The 21,023-nt window shown below is 44.4% G+C and overlaps 1 protein-coding gene across 1 annotated transcript in view; it reads right to left on the bottom strand.

Annotated features, from left to right (window-relative positions):
- Nucleotides 1–21,023, bottom strand: part of DNAH9 (dynein axonemal heavy chain 9) — a 636,923-nt gene that overhangs the window by 420,066 nt on the left and 195,834 nt on the right. Inside the window, exons 33-34 of the mRNA XM_060238867.1 lie at nucleotides 20,355–20,565; nucleotides 16,156–16,283 (exon numbers count right to left, since the gene is read on the bottom strand). Of these exons, the coding sequence (XP_060094850.1) occupies nucleotides 16,156–16,283; nucleotides 20,355–20,565 (339 nt within the window). The remainder of the gene's footprint in view (nucleotides 1–16,155; nucleotides 16,284–20,354; nucleotides 20,566–21,023) is intronic.

Below are 21,023 nucleotides of genomic sequence, written 5' to 3'. Positions count from 1 at the left end.
TTAGCACTTCAAAGACCTTACTGGCCTTTGGCACCTCAATCACCTCCTCCTTCCCCCCTTTCACATTCTACAATGGCACTAGTGTTAGTGGGCAAAGATTCATAGGGTTAGTTAGCAGTAAATAAACATTTCAAACAGCAGAGTTAGCTTCAATAGAACACAAGCTGACACTAACCTTTGAACCCATGACTCAAAAAGCATCTGTATGTTATCCTTTGAACTAATCCTATATAGTTACAGTATATTCATGTATACGTCATTACTTCCAAGGATTCTGTCCTCGGTAAAGCTTCAGAGTTTCTACAATAAAGCAACTTTTGATTTCACAACAAAAGAGTGATTATTGAGAAATATCAATGCTTGACATTTTGGAAGTAATCTCATTTGGGGACGTAACCAAACTGGAAACTTTCTGACCCTATGACAAAGGGTGCCCCAGATAACGGAAAAGCCCCTGACAATCCAGAACAACCGAATGGTGACGGTAGTGGCCCCAAGCAACCTCCGTGGCACATACTTAATGCATGGAGAGAAGCAGGGAGAGGGTCTCCGCTGCACATACAGTGACTGTTCATCACCCCCAAAGTGTGGGTCCCCCGAAGATCAACTAGCTTGATGGACAAAGCACCTGCTCAGAGAGAGGCAATCCTGGAGTTGCCTTCCCTACGTTCGAAGATGGGAGAGGACAGTGATCAGGGCATCTCGGAGGCAAGTGGTGGGACACAGAACTTTTCGTAGTGGCCCCCTCCTCGTCCTTTGACATTGTTCTAGGGGTAGGATGGCTAGCCAAACATGAACCGGACATAAAGTGGGGCGACCAGATTACAGACTTCAAAGAAGGGCTTTGTGAGCACCACCACTGGGATATGGGCTGGGGTCCGAAGCCGCCTTCGGTAAATGAAAGCTATGCCTCACCAAAGAAGAGGTGAAATCGATTCCTAAGGAGTATTGGGACTTCAAACAAGTGTTTAGTGAAGAGGAGGCCAATGAGCTCCCTCCCTCCCTCATTGAGACACTGACTGTACGACAGAATTAATATCAGGGCAAAGCCTCCCGAAAGCCAAATTGTACTCCATGGGGTGGGCTGAGAGAACAGAGCTGCGCAAATTTTTGGATAAAAACTTAAAGCGGGGGTTCATAAGGCCAGCCATGGCGCCACATGCTGCCCCAGTACTCTTTAGGAAGAAGAAGGACGTGGGGCTCAGGCTTTGCACGGATTTTAGGGGGATCAACGCGATTTCAACCATGAATGCGTACCCCATTCCATTAATAAAAGATTTATTAAGCACGGTGTCAGAGGGAAAGATTTTCACAAAGTTGGATTTGAAAGACGCTGACTTTCAGGTGTGCATAAAAGAGGGGGATGAATGGAAGACGGCGTTCAATACAGGGTAGTGGTGTACCTGGATGATAAAATTATTTACTCCAAAGACTTACCATCTCACGTGAAATTGGTTAGAGGGGTTTTTAAAACCCTTTACAAGCATCAGTTATATGCCAAACTATCCAAATGTGAATTCCATCAGAAGGAATTGGACTATTTAGGTTTCAGGGTGTCAGGAAAGGGACTGGCCATAGACCCCGCAAAAATACAAGCAGTATTAGATTGGGAACCCCCGAGGACACGTAGACAGCTCCAATCATTCATCGGATTTGCGAACTTTTACCGTAATTTTATACACAGTTCGCCCAAACCATGCTCCCTCTGACAGACCTTCTCAAAATGAAAGGGAAGGGTCCAGAAGCCAAATGGCTGGGGGCCAGATTAGATTGGACAGCGCATGTCAGGAAGCATTCAATAAACTTGTGAGGGAAAAGCCCCCTTTTCGAATATCGTAGTCACCAGTATGGTTGCCAGGGTGCCTGGAGAAGTAAGCTCGCACACGTCTGGCCAGAGAGTGTGGGCAAACCAATCCAGGAATATAAGGGACTTATGTGTACAAGCAGCCACAAATTATACAGGCACTCTAAATCGGTACAGAGTGCCTGCTAGCACAACGGACGTCTTCCCATCGTCGCGTATGCCAGCCATGGAGCAGAAGAGACTGTGCCGCCAGGGAGCTATCCAGGCGAATGGTTACGAAGCGCTGAACATGGAATCCACCGTGTAAAGCTAACACCACACGTAGCCATCTGCCCGCCAGGCTTGACTTCATTTTATCATAGTGGAAGGCTCACGTACACACCAGATGTCACCTTTAGCCTACAAGCAACCCATCTGCCCAATGAATGGACCATCAACTCAACTGTCGTTTCTTTTGTCCAGCGGAACCTTGGACAAAGGCTCATACCCAGAAGAAGATAGAAAAAGAGGAAGACCATCTCCTGCCAGAGCCAAGTCTTTTGTCTAATCTGGGTGATACCTAGGCCAATATTTGATTCTCTATTGAATCTAGAGAGCCAGTTTGGTGTAGTGGCTAAGTGTGCAGACTCTTATCTGGGAGAACCGGGTTTGATTCCCCACTCCTCCACTTGCACCTGCTAGCATGGCCTTGGGTCAGCCATAGCTCTAGCAGAGGTTGTCCTTGAAAGGGCAGCTGCTGTGAGAGCCCTCTCCAGCCCCACCCACCTCACAGGGTGTCTGTTGTGGGGGAGGAAGGTGAAGGAGATTGTGAGCCGCTCTGAGACTCTTCGGAATGGAGGGCGGGATATAAATACAATACCTTCTTCTTCTTCAAACAACAAGTTTGCTCATTTGGAAACTTCAATGAACCTTTGCTGACAGCGAGAGGGCGTTGAAAAACCAGAAGGATTACCTAAAGGGACAAGGGGGGGTTGGTACCACGATGGGAAATTATATGTTCCAAAGACACTGAGGCAAGAAATACTGCAACACTGTCACAGTAGTAAGCTATCTGGCCACTTTGGATATGTAAAGACGTTACACCTTGTCAATAGGCAATTTTGGTGGCCTCAAATGAAAAAAGACATTTCAGAATTTGTAACCACCTGCCCAGTGTGCATAATGACAAAAAGGCGGGGCAGAACCCCCCCCCCCCGGTTTCCTTCAACCCACTCAAACCACAGAGCTCCCATGGTTGGTGGTATCTATGGACTTTATAGTGAAACTGCCTACTTCTCAGGGCAGGACCGTAATACTAGTGGTGGTGGATACTTTCTCAAAGCAAGCGCATTTTATTCCGTGCAAAAAATTGCCTACAGCAAAGAAATTGGCATATTTATTTTTCCAACACATTGTGAAAGGCCACTCCTTCTCTGATAAGGTCATTAGCAACCGCGGCATGCAGTTCGTTGCCAACTTCTGGCGGGAGATCTGCAAACTAACAGGCATGGAGCAGGGGTTGAGTTCCGCCTATCATCCTCAAATGGACGGACAGACGGCACGCATAAACATGCTCCTAGAACAATATTTACGATGTTATGTAAACTATCAACAGACTAATTGGGTGGAGCTGCTACCGTTTGCTGAGTATGGATACAATAATAACCTCCATAGCTCAAACAAAGCATCCCCCTTTAAAATTGTGAACGGCTATGAGGGGAAGCCGTTCCCCATGTTTCCTGGCGGCAGCTGAGACAAACCCACTTCCTTTTGTCAGCAATGGTGGGAAATGTTGGGGAAGGGGTGGTCAGTAATTCAAGAGAATCTGGAAATGGCCAAACAGGACTATAAAGCACATTATGATAAAAAGCATACCCCAGAATGGGATTTTAAAGTGGTAGAAACTGTGTTCCTATCTACAAAGGACTTACCATTGCCACAAACCTCCAGGAAACTTGCTTACAAATACCTGGGACCATTCAAAATAAAGAGAGTGATAAATAAAGTGACAGTAGAGTTGGAGTTGCCAAAACTGTTTAGTAAAATTCACCCTGTTTTCCATTGCAGCCTTCTTCGGCGAGATCTGGGTGCTACGAATTGGTACCCTCGCCCCCCAGAACCCAAACCTATTCAAGTGAAGGGTCAGAGTCATCATGAGGTGCAGGAGATATTGGATGCAAGAGTAAAAAGGGGGGTGTTGTATTTCCTAGTGCGCTGGAAGTATTTTCCCCCCAGTTGTGATGAATGGGTAAAAGCATCCGACCTCCGGGCCCCGCTCCTCCTCAAAAGATTTTACCTACTGCACCCAGACAAACCCCGAGCAAGAGCTTAAGACCTCTTGGGACTTGTTCTCAGGCTCAGTCAGGCCTGAACCCAGAATGTGCTAGCTGCAAGATAGATAAAGAACCTAGCGTATGAATTTCACACGTGAATTTAGAATTGTTTATAGAACCTTTGATGTGCCATCTTAAAGCTTGTATTCTACTGTTACAAAGTATCAGTTCCAATTTCTCCCAGCTTGGATGAGCCACATGGATTATCAATAAATCAAACTTTGTTTCAAGATTCAAGGACTGGTTATTTTGAGATCTCATGCTTGACAGCGAATTGGCAGGCCTGATAAAACCTTTGTTCTCCATATATAGAATCAGGACTTTTTTGTAGCAGGAAATCTTTTGCATATTAGACTACACTCTCATGATGTAACCAATCCTCCAAGAGCTTACAGTAGGCCCTGTAAGAAGAGCCCTGTAAGCTCTTGGAGGATTGGCTACGTCAGGGGTGTGTGGCCTAATATGCAAAGAAGTTCCTGCTACAAAAAAGCCCTGAATTGAATTATAGAATCATAGTTGGAAGGTACCTCCAGGTCATCTAGTCCAACCCCCTGCACAATACAGGAAACTCACAAATACCTCCTCCTAAATTCATTGTCGCACTTCTGAGCCACCTGGTGGGAAGGGCAAGATACAAATCATAAATAAACTAAACAAAAAAAAGAAAGAAATCTCATGCTTGCTCCATTTGATGATTGGGTCATGATCTGCCAGCCACCTAGTCCCCAGGACTACCTGAAAGCTGGCCAATAGGGCTATTAGAAATGACTTCTCTTCCCAATGAAGGCCCACTCCGACCGCACAGGGTTCAGTCTCGTGAGTGCACGGGTCCCCTTTCATAGGTTCCCCATCCATTTGTTCAAAGAGCAAATGGGTGTGCAAATAGCAAATAGCAAGCCTTTATTGGCATAAAACAGATTTAGCGGTAAAATAGCAATATAAATAATATAAAATCCTAGATTATAGAGTACATAGGGAGCTTAAATACATAAAATAAGTAAAATATATATGAGTCGAGTTTAGCCAAATTAAATAATTAAAACAAATAAAATGTGGTCATTCCAAAACCATTCTCTGTCATATTTCCATGGCCTGTTGGAGAAATCTAGCCACCATTAAAGTTACCTCAGCACAAGTGTCATTTAAAAGTTTGTGGACTTTGCCGGAATCAGCACAGCCCAACATATCTGCTAAGATATCTTTCAAGTATATACAACGAATATTATCATAAAGAGGACAGTTCAGTAATACATGGGAAATAGTTTCAATACACTTGGAATTACAAAGACAGTGTCTATTAGAGTACTCAATCCTGTTAAATCTACCAAATAGGAAAGCAGATGGTAATGCATTACATCTAGTTAACGAGAACGCACGCCGTTGCTGTGCAGCTTGCAGAGAGGAAAAATACAACGCTAATTTCCCTACTGAGAGAGGATAAAGAGGACAGTTCAGTAATACATGGGAAATAGTTTCAATACACTTGGAATTACAAAGACAGTGTCTATTAGAGTACTCAATCCTGTTAAATCTACCAAATAGGAAAGCAGATGGTAATGCATTACATCTAGTTAACGAGAACGCACGCCGTTGCTGTGCAGCTTGCAGAGAGGAAAAATACAACGCTAATTTCCCTACTGAGAGAGGAAGTTCGAAATTCAGCGGGGAGCAGGACTTGTTGGCCAGGCTATATAACGTTTGCATTTAAATAACTAGAATTCTGAGCTTAAGTTTCAAAAAAAGCTTCTTTTAAGGATAGCATAAGAAGTGAATCTAAATCAATGCCCATAGATTTTATTTTCCTCTCAATAAATACTAGCCAATTTGATAAACTAGATTCTGAGAGCAGTTGATATAAAAGGCTCTCTGAGTCAGAGTGGAAATGTAGCCGTAGCCAGTATTTAAGTGACATTAGCCATGTTTGTATTTCCACAAGATTCGTCCCTGTTTCTAAACACAAAACTGCATATGGTACTCACTTTGGGAATCCCAGAATTTTCCGTAGGAATTTTGATTGGACACCTTCAATGTTATTATCCAAGGCTGTGATCCACACTGGATCCCATATAAAAGCTGCGGTATCACTTTAGCCTTAAAGATTTTTAGCATGGCTGGGATAAACTGATTGCCTCTGCTGTAAAAGAAGCGCTGGATAGCTGCAATGCTAACATTGACTGACTTAATTATACAGTTACGATGATTAGTCCAAAGTGTGTTATATTGAAAATGAATTCCTAGGTATTTGTAGTATTTTACTTGTTCTATCTCTTTGCCGCCTATTGATTAGTTGGTTTCCAAGATTTGGAAAAAACAACAATTTTAGATTTGTCATAGTTCAATAGGAGCATATTGTTAAGGAAGGTGATACAGCGAACAAGCAAATGCTTTAATCCAATTCTGGAACAAGATAGTAAGACTGTATCGTCCGCATATAACAGTAAGGGAACATGTCTGGCACCAAGTTTTGGACTATGATGGTCAGTATCTGACAAAAAAGGGAGTAAGATCATTAAGAAAGAGGTTAACAAAAAGGGGGCCAACACACAACCTTTTTTAACCCCCTTTCTTAATGGGATTTTTGACATAAGATTGCCTGATAAAGAGCATTTGACTTGACAAAAGTTGAAAGTATATAATTTTTTAATGAGCATAAGAAGTCTTTTATCAATACTTGTTTGTTCCAATTTATCTCACAACAGGTCTCTGTCAATTGAATCAAATGCTTTCTTTAAGTCTAAAAAGGCTACATACAATTTCATCTTTTTTCCCAATAGTGTATTTGGAAATTAGATGGGACAAAGTATTACAATGATCGAGAGTAGTTTTGCCTTTACAAAAACCCAGCTGTTCCGGACCAAGAATTTTTTCTCGTGTCATCCATGGTTCAAGTTTCCTCAGCAGATACTTAGAATATAATTTACCAATGGTGGATAGGAGACTAATCGGTCTGTAATTATTTGGAATGGTGGGATCTCCTTTTTTATAAATTGGAACCACTATTGAATTAAGCCAGGCTTTAGGAAATATGCCAGTTCTGTCAATTCTAGTAAAAAGAGATGCGAGCGGAGTAGCCCACCAATCTGGATCTAACTTTAGGATTTCAATTGCAAAATTAGATCTTTAACTTCATCAGAAGTCACAGAGGGCCACTCCGGAAGATCTACCTGAGAAAGTTCAAAAGGTCTAGAAGTGCATAGTTTACTTTGGGAGAACATAGAGAAGAAATATTGGTACCAGACATTGGGGGAAATGGCAGACATAGAAGGGGCATCAACTCTATGGGCACCTGATACAACAGACCAGAATTTTTTAGAGTTCTTTAAGATTATGGCCTGGTATAGCTCCTCCCATTGAAGTTTAGCATAATCATTCTTTTTACTTATAATAACCGGGGACAGCTGATTTTTAAAATCAAAGTACTCTGATGGTACTCTGATGGTAAAGACAAAGCCCCAGAGTCACGGTAACATCAGAGTTTTAATGGCTCTACATTCTTCATCAAACCAGGGCTGCAGAGATTTAATGTTTCTTCCCTTTTTTACATTTTTAGGTTTAACATTTAGTGAACTAAGAATGTTAGATACTAGAGAATCATAGGCTATTGTTAGCACTGAAGAATTTGTTGCGGTGGTTAAAACCCTTCTAAGATTCAAAAGGGAATGAGAATTTAAAAGTAACTAAACTGCTTGTTTAGTTTGACTATTCCAGCAGATTTTTGGTAAGGATGTAGACTCCAACGAGTGTATACAGGGATTAAGGGAAGAGTCTGGGGAAGACTCTGTATGAAGGGTCAAGATAAGTGGAAGGTGATCACTAATAATGAGATCACCTATACAGAAATCTTTTATGTAAAATTCTAGTGAGAAAGGGACAGTAATATAATCAATTATACTGCAACCTTTCTTAGAAATGAATGTAAAATCCCTCGAATGAGAAAATCTTTCCAAACCATTTAACCAGACCCTATTGTGTTGGATACAACATTTGTCAAAGCAAATGCCTGCCAAATTTGAATAGCTATCTTTAGATTGCCTCCAATAGGAAAAAAAGGTGGTAAGGTATCATCTAGATTGAGGTTAAGGGCCTTAGAAAAGATTTTATTATCATGGCCCACTCCCTGGGGTGAGGAGGTCCCTTGGGCATCCTGAGTAGGGATGTGCAAAAGAAAAAAAAATTGGAATTACACGGATTCGGAAGCATACGGGGGGGGGGGGGGGATTCAGAATCCCGTATACTGCTGAATACCGTATTTGGAATAGCCGCATATACGGTAGATGCGCGGCTATTTCCGAATATACGGTCCCATTATACCCTATGGGCCATTGAAATCAATGGCAAATAGGGTATATTTGAAGACGCCTGGAGGGGAGGGGTTTTGAGGGAGAGCCCCCAAATTTGCAGGGGACCTGCAGGGGACTTTCCCCTACAATCTCCCCAAGTTCCAAAATATTGGGCCAGGGGATCCCATTCCAGGGGCATCCAAAGAGGGCACCCCTATTCAACCATTATACCCTATGGGCCATTGAAATCAATGGCAACATAGGGCGTAATTAGAGGCTACTGGGGGGCAGGGGGTTTGAGGGAGAGCCCCAAAAACTGCAGGGAACCTGCAGGGGACTCTACAAAACCCCCAAATCCCAAAAAGATTGGGCCAGGGGGTCCATGTCTTTGGGCTCCCCAAAAGGCCCATTGCCAACAATGATGGGGAAAGCCCAATTAGCCACTTCCTCCGGTACAATTGCTGTGGGGAAAGTGGCTCTGGCCAGAGGGGGATTTGAGGGAAAGGCCCCAAAACTGCAGGGCAGCTTCAGGGGACTCCCCAGCATGAAACCCCCTTGGCCCAAAAAGACTGCACCCATCTGTGGGCACCCCAAAAGGAACACTGCTCCCAATGGTGAGAAAAAACCAATTAGAGCCACTTCCTCACTGTAATTGCCGTGGGGAAAGTGGCTCTGGGGAGCAGGAGGTTTTGAGGAGAGCCCCCCAAACTGCTGTGCAGCTTCAGGGCACTGTCCCACACAAAACCCACAAGGCCAAAAAAAAAATTGGACCAGGGGGTCCAATTCCTGGAGCACCCAAAGCCAAACCTAACTTCACAGCAGAGAATCTCTATAGGACCCAAATGCACTACATCCCTCTATCTACTCTATGAACCCTGCAGGCCTGGAACCAATATAAACCCAGTTGCCAACATCACTGCCACACAAAACACAATCTACTCAAAGTTGCCAGATGTCAGCTCTCCAGCCCTGCCCCAAACAACACGGGGAGAGCTGGCCAAGCACAACAAGCCTGCTGGTTCTGGGTCTCTCACCCAGGTGCCAGCTTCCCTGCCACAGAACACACAATCTGCAGATGCCAGCTCTCCAGCCCTGCCCCAAACAACACGGGGAGAGCTGGCCAAGCACAACAAGCATGCTGGCTCTGGGTCTCTCACTCAGGTGCCAGCTTCCCTGCCACAGAACACACAATCTACACCCTTATTAGTGGGGCAGCCTATTTAGTGGCCCTAGCCAAACCGAGAGAACACTCAGACTCCAAAAATCACTCTATAAAAACATGAAAGTGACCCAGCCCACACACACCCTCGCCAACCCCCACACTAACCAGAGGTAATTTAAAAAACAAACAAACCAGCACAATCAGAAAAGGCCAAGCAACTCAACTGTTAAAAAAGTGGCCTTTTCACCAATAAGAAACCTCAGGCCAAATCAGTCAACAACACCTCCCCCCTAAAACCAGAACCAGAAAAAGGAGGACAAAAGTGGCCTTTTAAACAATGAAAATTAGGCCAAACAGCACCACCACCACCCAAGAACCAGAAGAGAAAAGTAACAACAGCAGCACAACACAGAAGCAACAAATCAAACACAGAATACTTTTAAAACAGTAAAAAACTTAACTTTTAACAATACAGGAACTTTGCCAACCCCTCCCCCCCAAAAAAACCCTTCACCCTAACCCCAAGAAATCCAAGCCACCCAAATCAGGAGAAGTAAAAGGACACTGCACTTTTAAAAGTCTTCTCACTAAATTAAGATATGGGCAAATTGGCAACCCCCCTCCACCCCAGGCCCCCTCCCCAAGCAGAAACCCCTAACCCCAAATAAGCTACCCCACCACCACCACCACCCAAATCTGGATAAGTAAAGGGACTCTAGTCTGAGTCTTAAAAAGTCCTTTCACCAACTAAAATAAAAACAAGAACCCCAAGACTGTCTTACCTTGTCTTCTCTACTCCAGGGAGGTCTGGTAAGGCTGAGTGAGAGAGCAGCAGGCAGCAGCTGAAGCCAAGGGCCAGCCAGCAGCAGCACAATCTCTCACACCAACACACAGCAACACAGCAGCAATGAAATGGGAGTCCAGCCAGGCAGACTCCTTAAAAAGGTTCTCTGGCCCTACAGAGAGCAGTTTCAAAAAAATAGCACTGCTCTCTGATTGGCCAGACAACAAGAGATCAAAAGAACAACAATGTTGCTGATGGCTGGGCCATCAGCTACACAACAGCCCTGCAAAGCATGCATTTGCAATGCATTTTGCAAATGCATGCTTTGGTTTGGCTGCTGGGGCTCCTCTTCCCCCTCCCCGATCCCAGGGAGGCTATGGGAGAGGCGGGAAAAGGCTACCAAAGGAGGGAAAGGAAGCAAGCAGCTCCCCTGAGGCTGCAGAAGCCCCTTTCCCGCGTTTTGCATTGAATTCCGAATATCTATTTGGAAGTATACGGTGAGCCGTATTCGGCTGCCGCATAATGGTCCCCGATAGGAATCGACTGCAGCCGATTCCTTATACAGCCGAATCAGTGGTCTAAGAGGGCCTTCACATGAATGAACCTTCACATTAATGAACCTTCACATGAATGAATGAAACGTCGACTGCGGGGTGACATGATAGAGGTTTACAAGATAATGCATGGAATGGAGAAAGTAGAGAAAGAAGTACTTTTCTCCCTTTCTCACAATACAAGAACTCGTGGGCATTCGATGAAATTGCTGAGCAGACAGGTTAAAACGGATAAAAGGAAGTACTTCTTCACCCAAAGGGTGATTAACATGTGGAATTCACTGCCACAGGAGGTGGTGGCGGCCACAAGTATAGCCACCTTCAAGAGGGGTTTAGATAAAAATATGGAGCACAGGTCCATCAGTGGCTATTAGCCACAGTGTATGTGTGTATATAACATTTTTTGCCACTGTGTGACACAGAGTGTTGGACTTGATGGGCCGTTGGCCTGATCCAACATGGCTTCTCTTATGTTCTTAACCTTTTGGCTGCTGGATTTACTAGGGTGATAGGTAAAAAATATAAAGTTCCAGTAACTGTCACCCATAGTGGCGCGGCAACATCCACGACCTGCTGAGTTGTACCGATCACAAGTCATTGGCGTTTTCCGCTGGCTGGTCTTTGGTGCTTTCCTCTCCCGACGACTTCCCTTGATTTGCCAGGAATTGAAGTAATGCAGTGATCCCTTTCTCCATCTTGGGTGTGGAGGTTTTCTTCTTCCCATTGCTTTTCTTTGGGGCCGAGGGAGGGATGACTCAGAGGGTGCTAGGGCATTCAGTGGCCATATGACCCCCCCCCCCTGCCGTATTTGAAGCACAGGCAGTTCTTCATCCTTTGCTCCTTTTCCCCTGGCACCACTGACAGCTTTTTCAGTCCCCCTTGCACTTCTCCTCTGGGGCCCTTCTGGGAGCTTGCCTCTTGCTGCCATTGGTGCAAGGTCACGATGCAAGGTGCCGGTTCTCGATTTCACAGGCCAGTTGTATCCACCCCACCAGTGGGGGGAAGGTTATTGTCAAGCATGAGATTTCAAAATAACCAGTCCCTGGATTTTGAAACATAGTTAGGTTTATTGATAATCCATGTGGCTCATTCGAACTGAAGATTGGAACTGATACTTTGTAGCACTAGAATACATGCTTTAAAATGGCACATCAAAGGTTCTATAAACAATTCTACATTCATGTGTGAAATTCACACGCTGGGTTCCTTATCTATATTGTGACTAGCACATCCTGGGACCAGGCCTGGCTGGGCCTTGGAACAAGTCCAAGGAGGTCTTATCTTCAAAGAGGACATTCCTGCATCTGTTAGTAAAAGCAAAAGAAGAAAGGTGGGGGCTGCTACTTTGATTCTGGGTTAGTAACAACTCTACAATCTGAATTGAATTCTATAATATAAAAGTAACAATTCTCAAATCTGACTTCTACAATATAAAATGAGTATACAATGCTTGACAGTTATCAGTGGACACTCTTGAGCAAAAAGATTGGAGTTCAGTCTTTTCTTATACTTCTCAATCTTCATGTGGTCATCCCAGCCATGTACCTTGCTGGCTTGCATATGGAATTCCGCAGTGTACTCCTGAACTGATCTGAATCCCTGTGTGAGCTCCTGTAGGATGGTGATGGCCTCCATTTCCTGGAGCACGTCTCCTGAAGGGCCCAGAGTAGGTCTTGAACCATGCGAAGTTCTGGGACTGAAGTCTCGTGCAGAGTGACATACCGGGTGGTGGTTGCCCCATCTAGGCAGGATCCCACATAAATTACCTTTGCTTTCTCCATGGGGAAGCTGTCATCCCAGACCCATAGATAGCCCCTCACTTGTACCAGGAAGTAGTGCTGCTGGGACCAGCTGTCCACCATCTCCCCCTGCTGGGCCCACAGGTTGGCCCATGCCTCTGGCACCTCCATCTTTTGGTGGGGATGGGGGTACTTGTTGGGCAGGAGGTGCCCCAGTGACCTGTCCAACTATTCCTTGTAGCTGACGGGCAAGAGTTCTCACTTCCTGCATGAAGTAATCCCCCATTTGCAGTACATCATCTTGGAGCTGCTTGTTGCGGGATTTCATTTCTTCCCGCAGTGGGAAGGTAGAGGCCTCCGCTGCCCACCCCAACTGGTGGAACCCACCCCCCGAGGAACCCTGTTCATGTCCTCATCACTCAACCCCCAAGCTTGGTACTTGTCATGCAGCCTGGAAGAGCAGGATCGTCTGGTAGGGGATGAAACTGGAGCCCACTTTCCCCATTTGCCGACCCTCGAGTCTCCCAGCCATCTCTCCAGGTGGTGATGAAGAAGAAGAAGAAGATATTGGATTTATATCCCGCCCTCCACTCCGAAGAGTCTCAGAGCGGCTCACAATCTCCTTGAAGTGGGATCCCAATGGTGGTAGATCATTCAACAGCTCCTCCGTTCTTATAGGGCGGGTGATCTGCATGCCCCTACCCTTCTCGCCCTCCTTGTCCAACATGGTCAGTGACGATAAGCAGTAAGCAGGGTGTAGTAGGGAGTTTTCACTATATGTCAAGTCCCCGGTCGCTCAGCTATCAACACTCATCATTTATCAAACTGGCTTTATTGAAATACTGACTTCCATAGGGCAAGATGGTTCTCGCAAAAACTGATTATGGTGGGCCAAGGTCCTATACTTATACCCTTTATGTCAAACATGCTATTTCTGTGTATTAGATCAATACCATTATTGGAATCCAATTCCTCTCTCTCGCTGTTCTAAAATCTCCTCATTCGCAGAGTTGCATTTCAAAGCAACTCCCCCCTCCCTTTTTCTCGCCTTTCTTTTTCTTTCGCACCTCTGGGTAGAAAATGTAGGAATACAAGTAACTTTGATGATAGAAAGAAAGGAGGCGCCTCCCCCAAATCGTTCCCATTCATGCCGCTTATCAAGAGAGGCAGGAATGTATGAGAACCAGGGAAGTTGTAACTGCATGATAGCAGCTGGTAGTATTTTTGAATATCTGTAGCAATTCACATATGTATGTTATGACTTGAAGCTATCTTTTCTATTGCCTTTGAAGTATCCCTTAAAACACTATGCTGAGACTCTGTATCACTCTCAAGGTATCCTACCTTGAGCCAACAATGGATTATCAATAAAATGAGTCTTTGCATCCAACAACTGTTTATTCGAAATACCGATGCTTGACACCTTAATCCATTTGTTACACTTTTGAATGCAAAGGCACCAAGCAAACTGCCCCCCCACCAAAGTTCTGTTCCCAGGCCCCTCGCAGGTGCACGCATAATAATCAGTAGATGAGCCAGTGACCTTGACTATCTCTGAGACCAGGCAGAAGTATACTTGACATGTTACAAAAGAGATGGTAGCATAGCATAGCAGAGATCAGAAGCAACTACACAACGTCATGGCAAGAGGCACTCTTGACAAAAAGATAAGAATGACCCTTAATGTTTCTCAGGAAGGGCCACGATGGGCTTCATCTGAGGTATCAATTCTGTTTCGATACTCTGAGGAGGAGTCAGGAATGCAACAAGGAACTTGTGCAATGTATTAGCATAGAGGTAACACAAAAGGTGCTTAGTTGGAGTATGAAGACAGGGGAGATTAGACAGATGTTGGCAGACACCTTTAGAAACAGAGATACTTACCTGGGAGAACCCATTGTTTCAGACATTCCATTGATGGTGGAGGGGGTTTGCCTGGAGGATGCCTATGTTGTAACCTTATGCAGTCAGACAAGCCCAAACAAGTTATCTGGCCTTTTCAGAGAGTGTCTTCACTTAGCCTGTTTTTGACAAGGACCTTTCATTTCAGGTCAGGAAAATGGGGTGTTCCCATAAAGGTAGGCAGTGCCTCCTAGTCACATGACAATGCTATTAACTTCCCTTTTCTGTGGTCCGAGTTTGTATCTTTATTTTATTCTTTATTTAAAGGGAAAGAGACATTCAGAAAATGATTGCCATTCCTGGCCTCCGCATAGCAACCCTGCTTTGCTTCCAAGATCAGGCTAACCTGGGCCATCATGATAGTATTCAACAAATACATAGAAGGAATATTTCCTATTCAGTAAACTACTTTTTTAGAAAAATCCACAAAAGAATGATTATCAATACACTAAGCAACATAACATAAGCAACCAATAACAGAAAGAACATCATCATCATCATCATCATCATCATCATCATCATCATCATCATCATAAAATTTTATGTATATCCTGCCCTCCCCGCCTAGGCAGGCTCAGGGCAGCTAACAACATATTCATACAATAGTTATACAAAAACTTTTAAACCAACATTATCTTAAAACCATTCTAATTCATATTTAACATAATTTAACAGTGACAGTGGTATTCCTGGTGCTATTCTGTCAGCATAATGGCGAAGATCACTGAGGCAGAAGTCACTTAGGCGGATCCATCAGTTCAGTGATCCTTAATCAGTGGTCCGCAAAGGCCAACCTAAAAAGGATGGTCTTGCAGAGCCTGCGGAATTGGTCAAGACTCCGCAGGGCCCGCACCTCTTCCGGGAGCTGGTTCCATAAGCATGTTGCTGCAATGGAGAAGGCCCGTGCGCGGGTGTTCTGCAATTTCACCTCCTTTGGCCCAGGGATAGTCAGCTTGTTCTTCCCTGCTGACCTCAGTGCTCTCTGGGGTTCATATGGGGAAAGACGGTCCCTCAGGTAGGCAGGTCCTCGACCATATTGTTTTGTAAAATATGTGAAACAGAATTGTTCAAGAGGGCATTCTTATAGAGGAGTAAAGCTGTGATAAAATGGATCAGCTCATGAGGTGACTTTCATTACAAATAGTGGACCCCCTGATGGCATCTGGATTTTTTGGCCACTGCATGACAATGTGTTAGACTGGATGGGCCATTGGCCTGATTCAACATGGCTTCTATATTATGTTCTTATGTTCTAATAATTTTTTTCTTCCAGTTCTTCAGTCCTTGTCTCACTATATTAAGTTGTTTTACTAGGAATCTTTCCATTAGACTAAAATATTATCATTCAATACAGCTGACTGCAACAGTATTCCTCACAACATATGAACACCTAAAACAGAAAAGTGCACATTTTCTTTGTATAATTTTTCTGGGGCTTCTTTATCCCTGAACTTGTGATGCTGGAGGAATTCTGTTTCCTTAAGAAAAGCCTGTTATGAAGTCTTCCAATACCCACTGGATTCCCCCAGTTTACAAGTCTTAGTTTGTACACTTCAGCAAACAGCAGAGTGCTCTACATACTAAAGAACATACACTGTCTTTTGTGCCTGTATTTTACCTTATTATCATCCATGACAGTATTGAGAGACTCTATCCACATTGGATCAATATCACCATCCAGCACCATCCATTTGGGGCCATTGTGTGTAATATTGGCTAGATCTCGCATGATCGATGAGAACAATCCTAAACAGATAACAGGTGGTCAGTGCGATTCTCTTAGGGTCCCCAAGGCTCTCTTTAGTAGCTTTTAAGGAATTAGTTCAGGTTGCACACAAACAAGCAAGGCAAAGACTAAATGCAGCTAATTACATATAATAATTACAAAATAACAGGATATGATTGGAATCTTTTCCAGAAAGTAATGAATAAATGTGATCTCATTGAAAATAACCCCATTTCATTTGATACTTCTAGGAATTATACAGGATAAAAAAAAGCCAACTCTCTGGTATGCCACTTTGAATAATAGGGAAATAAGGACAGTTTTGAAACGGATGAGGATCAATAAACTGAAGCGCAGTCCAGATGAGATTGGCATTTGCTGTTCAGTAATATATTCCAACCAAGGAGCACACAGTTAGTTTGTTCTGGATAGAATGAACTCTCCCTGATGAAATAGGTTTGGAGTTTACAGTTCTATCAGACCCATGCCTATAGATGGGGGGGGGGGGGTGAGGCAGCATAGGAAGGAGGAGGAGGAGAAGAAGGAGAAGAAGGATAAGAAGTGTTTGTGGCACATAACACTTTCAAGCAGCTTTCAGCTGGTGCATTAGCTGTGGCCCCTCCTTAAGAGGTTTAATCTTCCAGTTACCCATGTTCTGATCACATCCAGGTAGGATTGCTATGATGTGCTCTGTGATGGCCTATCTTTGGAGGAGAGGACTTCAATTCATGCCTAATGCAAAAGGAGCAGTTTATTTTATTTATTTCTGTTCATTTGTAGTCCACCCTTTTCCATGGTGGGCTCAGGGCGGATGCCAACATAGTAAATTATTAAAACTAACAATAAGCAATCTAACAGATAAAAAGTAAAACAAACAGTTAAAACAGATTAAAAGAGTAAAATAAACAGTTAAGCCACAGCTCAGAGTTAGTTCAAGGCAGCATGGATGGCAATTCAGTCATGGAAAGTGTGGACTTATCACTTAAGGCATACTTGTCCAAAAGTATCAGCTGTATCCGCCCGATTTTGGCAATCAGTGCAGGGAGGCCAATTTAGATGGAATAATAGGATAAGGACGTCCGCCCACCTCAGTCATAGGCCTGGCAGAACAGCTCTGTCTTACTGTCCCTCCGGAATAGTAACAAATCCGGTAGGGCCCGCACCTCCACAGGGAGCTGATTCCACCAGGTCAAGGCAAGCCAGATGTTCCTTGGGCCAGGGATGGTCAGGAGATGTTGACTGGTTGAGCACCATGACCTCCGGGGCTCATATGGGGAGAGATGGTCCCACAAGTATGCCGGTCCCAGGCCGCATAAGGTTTTAAATGTCAATACTAAAACCTTGAAGCGGATCCGGTACTCGATTGGTAGCCAGTGCAGACTGCGCAGCATCGGCCGACTGCTCGCCTGTACAGGCAATTCCGTCAGCAATCATGCTGCTGTGTTCTGCATCAGTTGGAGCTTCCGGATCAGCCTCAAGGGCAAGCCTGAGTAGAGCAAGTTACAGCAGTCCAACCTGGAAGTGACTGTTACATGGATCACTGTAGCTAAGTCCCGAGGGGCCAGTTAGGGCGCCAGTTGCTTGGCCTGCCGAAGATGGTAGAAGGCATATCATGCATGCGGTACACCACACTCCAGTGGATGACACAGGGAGGTCTGCTCGCCAATCGCCACCCTTTGTCTCTGACCATAGAGAAAGGAGGAAAACCACTTTAAGGCAGCCCCCTGGACCCCAATGTCGGCAAGGCAGTGGGTCATTAGATCATAGTCAACCGTGTCAAATGCTGCTGAGAGATCTAAAAGTAGTAGCAGCGCTGACCCGCCTTGATCCAGATGCCTTCTAAGGTCATCTGTGAGGGCAACCAAAGCAGTCTCCATCCCATGACCAGGACGGAAGCCAGACTGGAAGGGATCAAGGACAGATGCATCTTCCAGGAAAGCTTGAAACTGCTCTGCCACCGCTTTCTCAATTATCTTGCCCAGAAATGGTAAATTCAAGACTGGGTGATAATTGGCTAGGACCAATGGATCCAAAGATGGCTTCTTCAAAAGCGGGCGAACCACAGCCTCTTTAAGCTTGGCCGGGAATACCCCTGATGACAGGGATAAGTTAACAATCTCGGCCAAGGGCCCCGAATGTCATCCCCGCCTGCTTTAACAAGCCAGGATGGACACGGGTCCAGAGGACAAGTGGTGGGTTTCACTGCAGCCAAGATCCTGTCCACATCCTCCTGAGAGACAGTTGGAGTGGTCCAACACGGGACCCGAAGGCGGACAACAGGCTTCCAGTTCCCGTACTGTATCAATTGTGGCTGGGAAATTATGGCGGAGAGTCGAGACCCTATCTGCGAAATAAGTCTCAAAAGCCTCACAGCCAATAACCAATTCCCTAAACTTTTGATTGCCTGCAAGCACTATAGTCAGTGATCAAATCATTCTAAACAATTGGGCTGGGCGTGATTTCACAGATGCAATGGAGGCTGCATAGAAATCTCTCTTGGCAGATTTCACTGCCTTCTTATAGACCTTCATAAACCTATAAGAAGTTCTAAACTCCTCGTCATAGGATCTTCGTCATACTTGCTCTATCCATCTGAGCTGCCACTTCATCCTCAGCAGCACCAGGGTATACCAAGAAGCTGCTTTGGTGCGGCAGTGAAGAGGGTGCTGAGGCACGATATCGTCAATGGCTGTGGAGAGCCAGGAGTACCAGTCCTCCACTAGCTCATCCAACGATCTGCATGGGGCATTGGATCCCACAGAGCCTCCGAAAGCCGCTCTGGGTGCAGTTGACTCCGCAGGCAAGCAAAAATCTGCTCGCCGCCCAAAAAGGAGGAGGGCTGCAGGTCCAGTTGTAACACATAAAAGTTACTTCCTGGTATAATTTATAGGGAACATATCTCACTTTCTAAAATATGTAGTTCTTGACTTGCTTCTGGTTCCTGATTCTAAGCACAATTTAAGGTTCTGGTTGCCACATACAAACCCCAAAACAGTCTGGTACCAGGGCCTTTATAGGTCCATGCATTGCCGCATGAACTTGTTTGACAACTAAAATCAACTGGAATGGCCCTGCAGCATATTCTAATGTTGGTAATTTTAATTTTAAAAAGTGTTTTATTGTATTTGGTTTTACTTTGTGAGCTGCCTAGAGTGGGTCTTTGGAGAGGCAGCACATACATTTTCAAAATGCACATATGTGTGCCTAAAGATCAGTGTATGTGTTCCAGTACAAGCAGGCACACATTAAATGTTATGTGCATGTGCTTCACCTCCACAGTACAAACATACTTCTACAGTTAACTTGTGAGTGGCCCACATTATGTTTCCAGCACCATAGCTAATTAGGTGCTGGAAGACTAATATTTAGAAATCTCACAATGCAAAGAGGGTGCCAGAACTGGGTTGTATTATGAGGTGGCCAGCTAACCTCATCAGCCAAATTAACCACAGAGTTGACCAGGCAACATACTGTGACAACAAATACAGCTTCAAGTGGCAGACTGAAGCAGACTCCCTTCTTCGAATTTCATGAGCAGACAGAATATTCTGTAGCCATTCCACCCTTCTCCTCTATCAGAGGAGCTTTCATTTCAGAAACCCCATTTTAGCTCTGGAAGGGTTTTGTCTTCTGAAGAAGCAAAACAATTGGGAGTGTGTGATGGGAAGAAGCAGTTAACACATAAAAGGAAATTAAGCAGGTAAGTGTCTCTGGAGAAGCCTGCATGAAAGTGCAGACCCAAAAGCAGTCGCCCTGAGCCACTTGTGGGAAGGGCGGGATACAAATCTTAAATAAATAAATAAATAAATAAAGATGAGAAAAGTGTGCTGAAACAATAGCAGCCCTATTGCACAGCACGACAGAGACCCCCAGAGTTTCCACTTTCCATGAAGGCCTCATCTAATTTTTAAAGACCGAAAAAGCCAGAAAATGCAAAAGAAAACACCAGAAAAGCTTCCCGTGTGATGAGGGTTAGGGCTAACCCTCATGCTTAGAATAAACTCTCAAAGCAAACATTTTGCACAGCTGGATAGTTTAATTTAAAAAATCCTCTCTTTGTTGGGTTTTCAAAAATACGAGAGTGTTCTTACCATCCTTCCACTCTCTTGTGGCAGGGTTGATGATGCCAAAGAGTTCATCATTGGTGACTGCTTTTGGGTTGAGGTCTGTCCAAACAGGCCTCTGCTTCATTATATGGTAGGTCTTGTTCAAGGATTTCAGCACCTGGGACTTGCCTGTGCCAGCATTTCCCACCACAAAAACAGAGTGGCGAACGGTCAGGAGTTCCTCAAGCTGTACCACCTGCAGGAATATTGCATGAAAACTGGCATCACACCACATTATGGACAAAGCTAGGCATTCAATGTCCTCTTTTTAGTAAGCATACATACTATTTTCATAACACACATTCCAAATAATTTGAACACAAGGAATGTGTAAGGCTAAAGTCTTAAATTCAACAACAGTTCTGCACATCTCTTGCTTATGCCTGATTCTTATTAAATGGTTCCATTTAACAGGAAGTACGAATAGCTACACATAGCTACACCTTGGGCAAATAACTGAGTTGAATAAATTTAAATTCATTGAACTAACATCAACCCTGAGGGTAAAAGTGCTTCTAAATTCACCTAAACTCTAATTCATGTAAACTGAAGGATACAAAGCATAGACTGATTATTGACTGGATATTTGATTGCAACATTCCTTAGGATTACACACACACACACACACACACAAACACATACACACACAAATAT

Source organism: Heteronotia binoei, chromosome 5 (assembly GCF_032191835.1).
Source record: "Heteronotia binoei isolate CCM8104 ecotype False Entrance Well chromosome 5, APGP_CSIRO_Hbin_v1, whole genome shotgun sequence".
NCBI classification, from domain to species: domain Eukaryota; kingdom Metazoa; phylum Chordata; class Lepidosauria; order Squamata; family Gekkonidae; genus Heteronotia; species Heteronotia binoei.
Note: the sequence above shows the minus strand (reverse complement) of the source record. Positions and strands in the feature narration are given on the sequence as shown.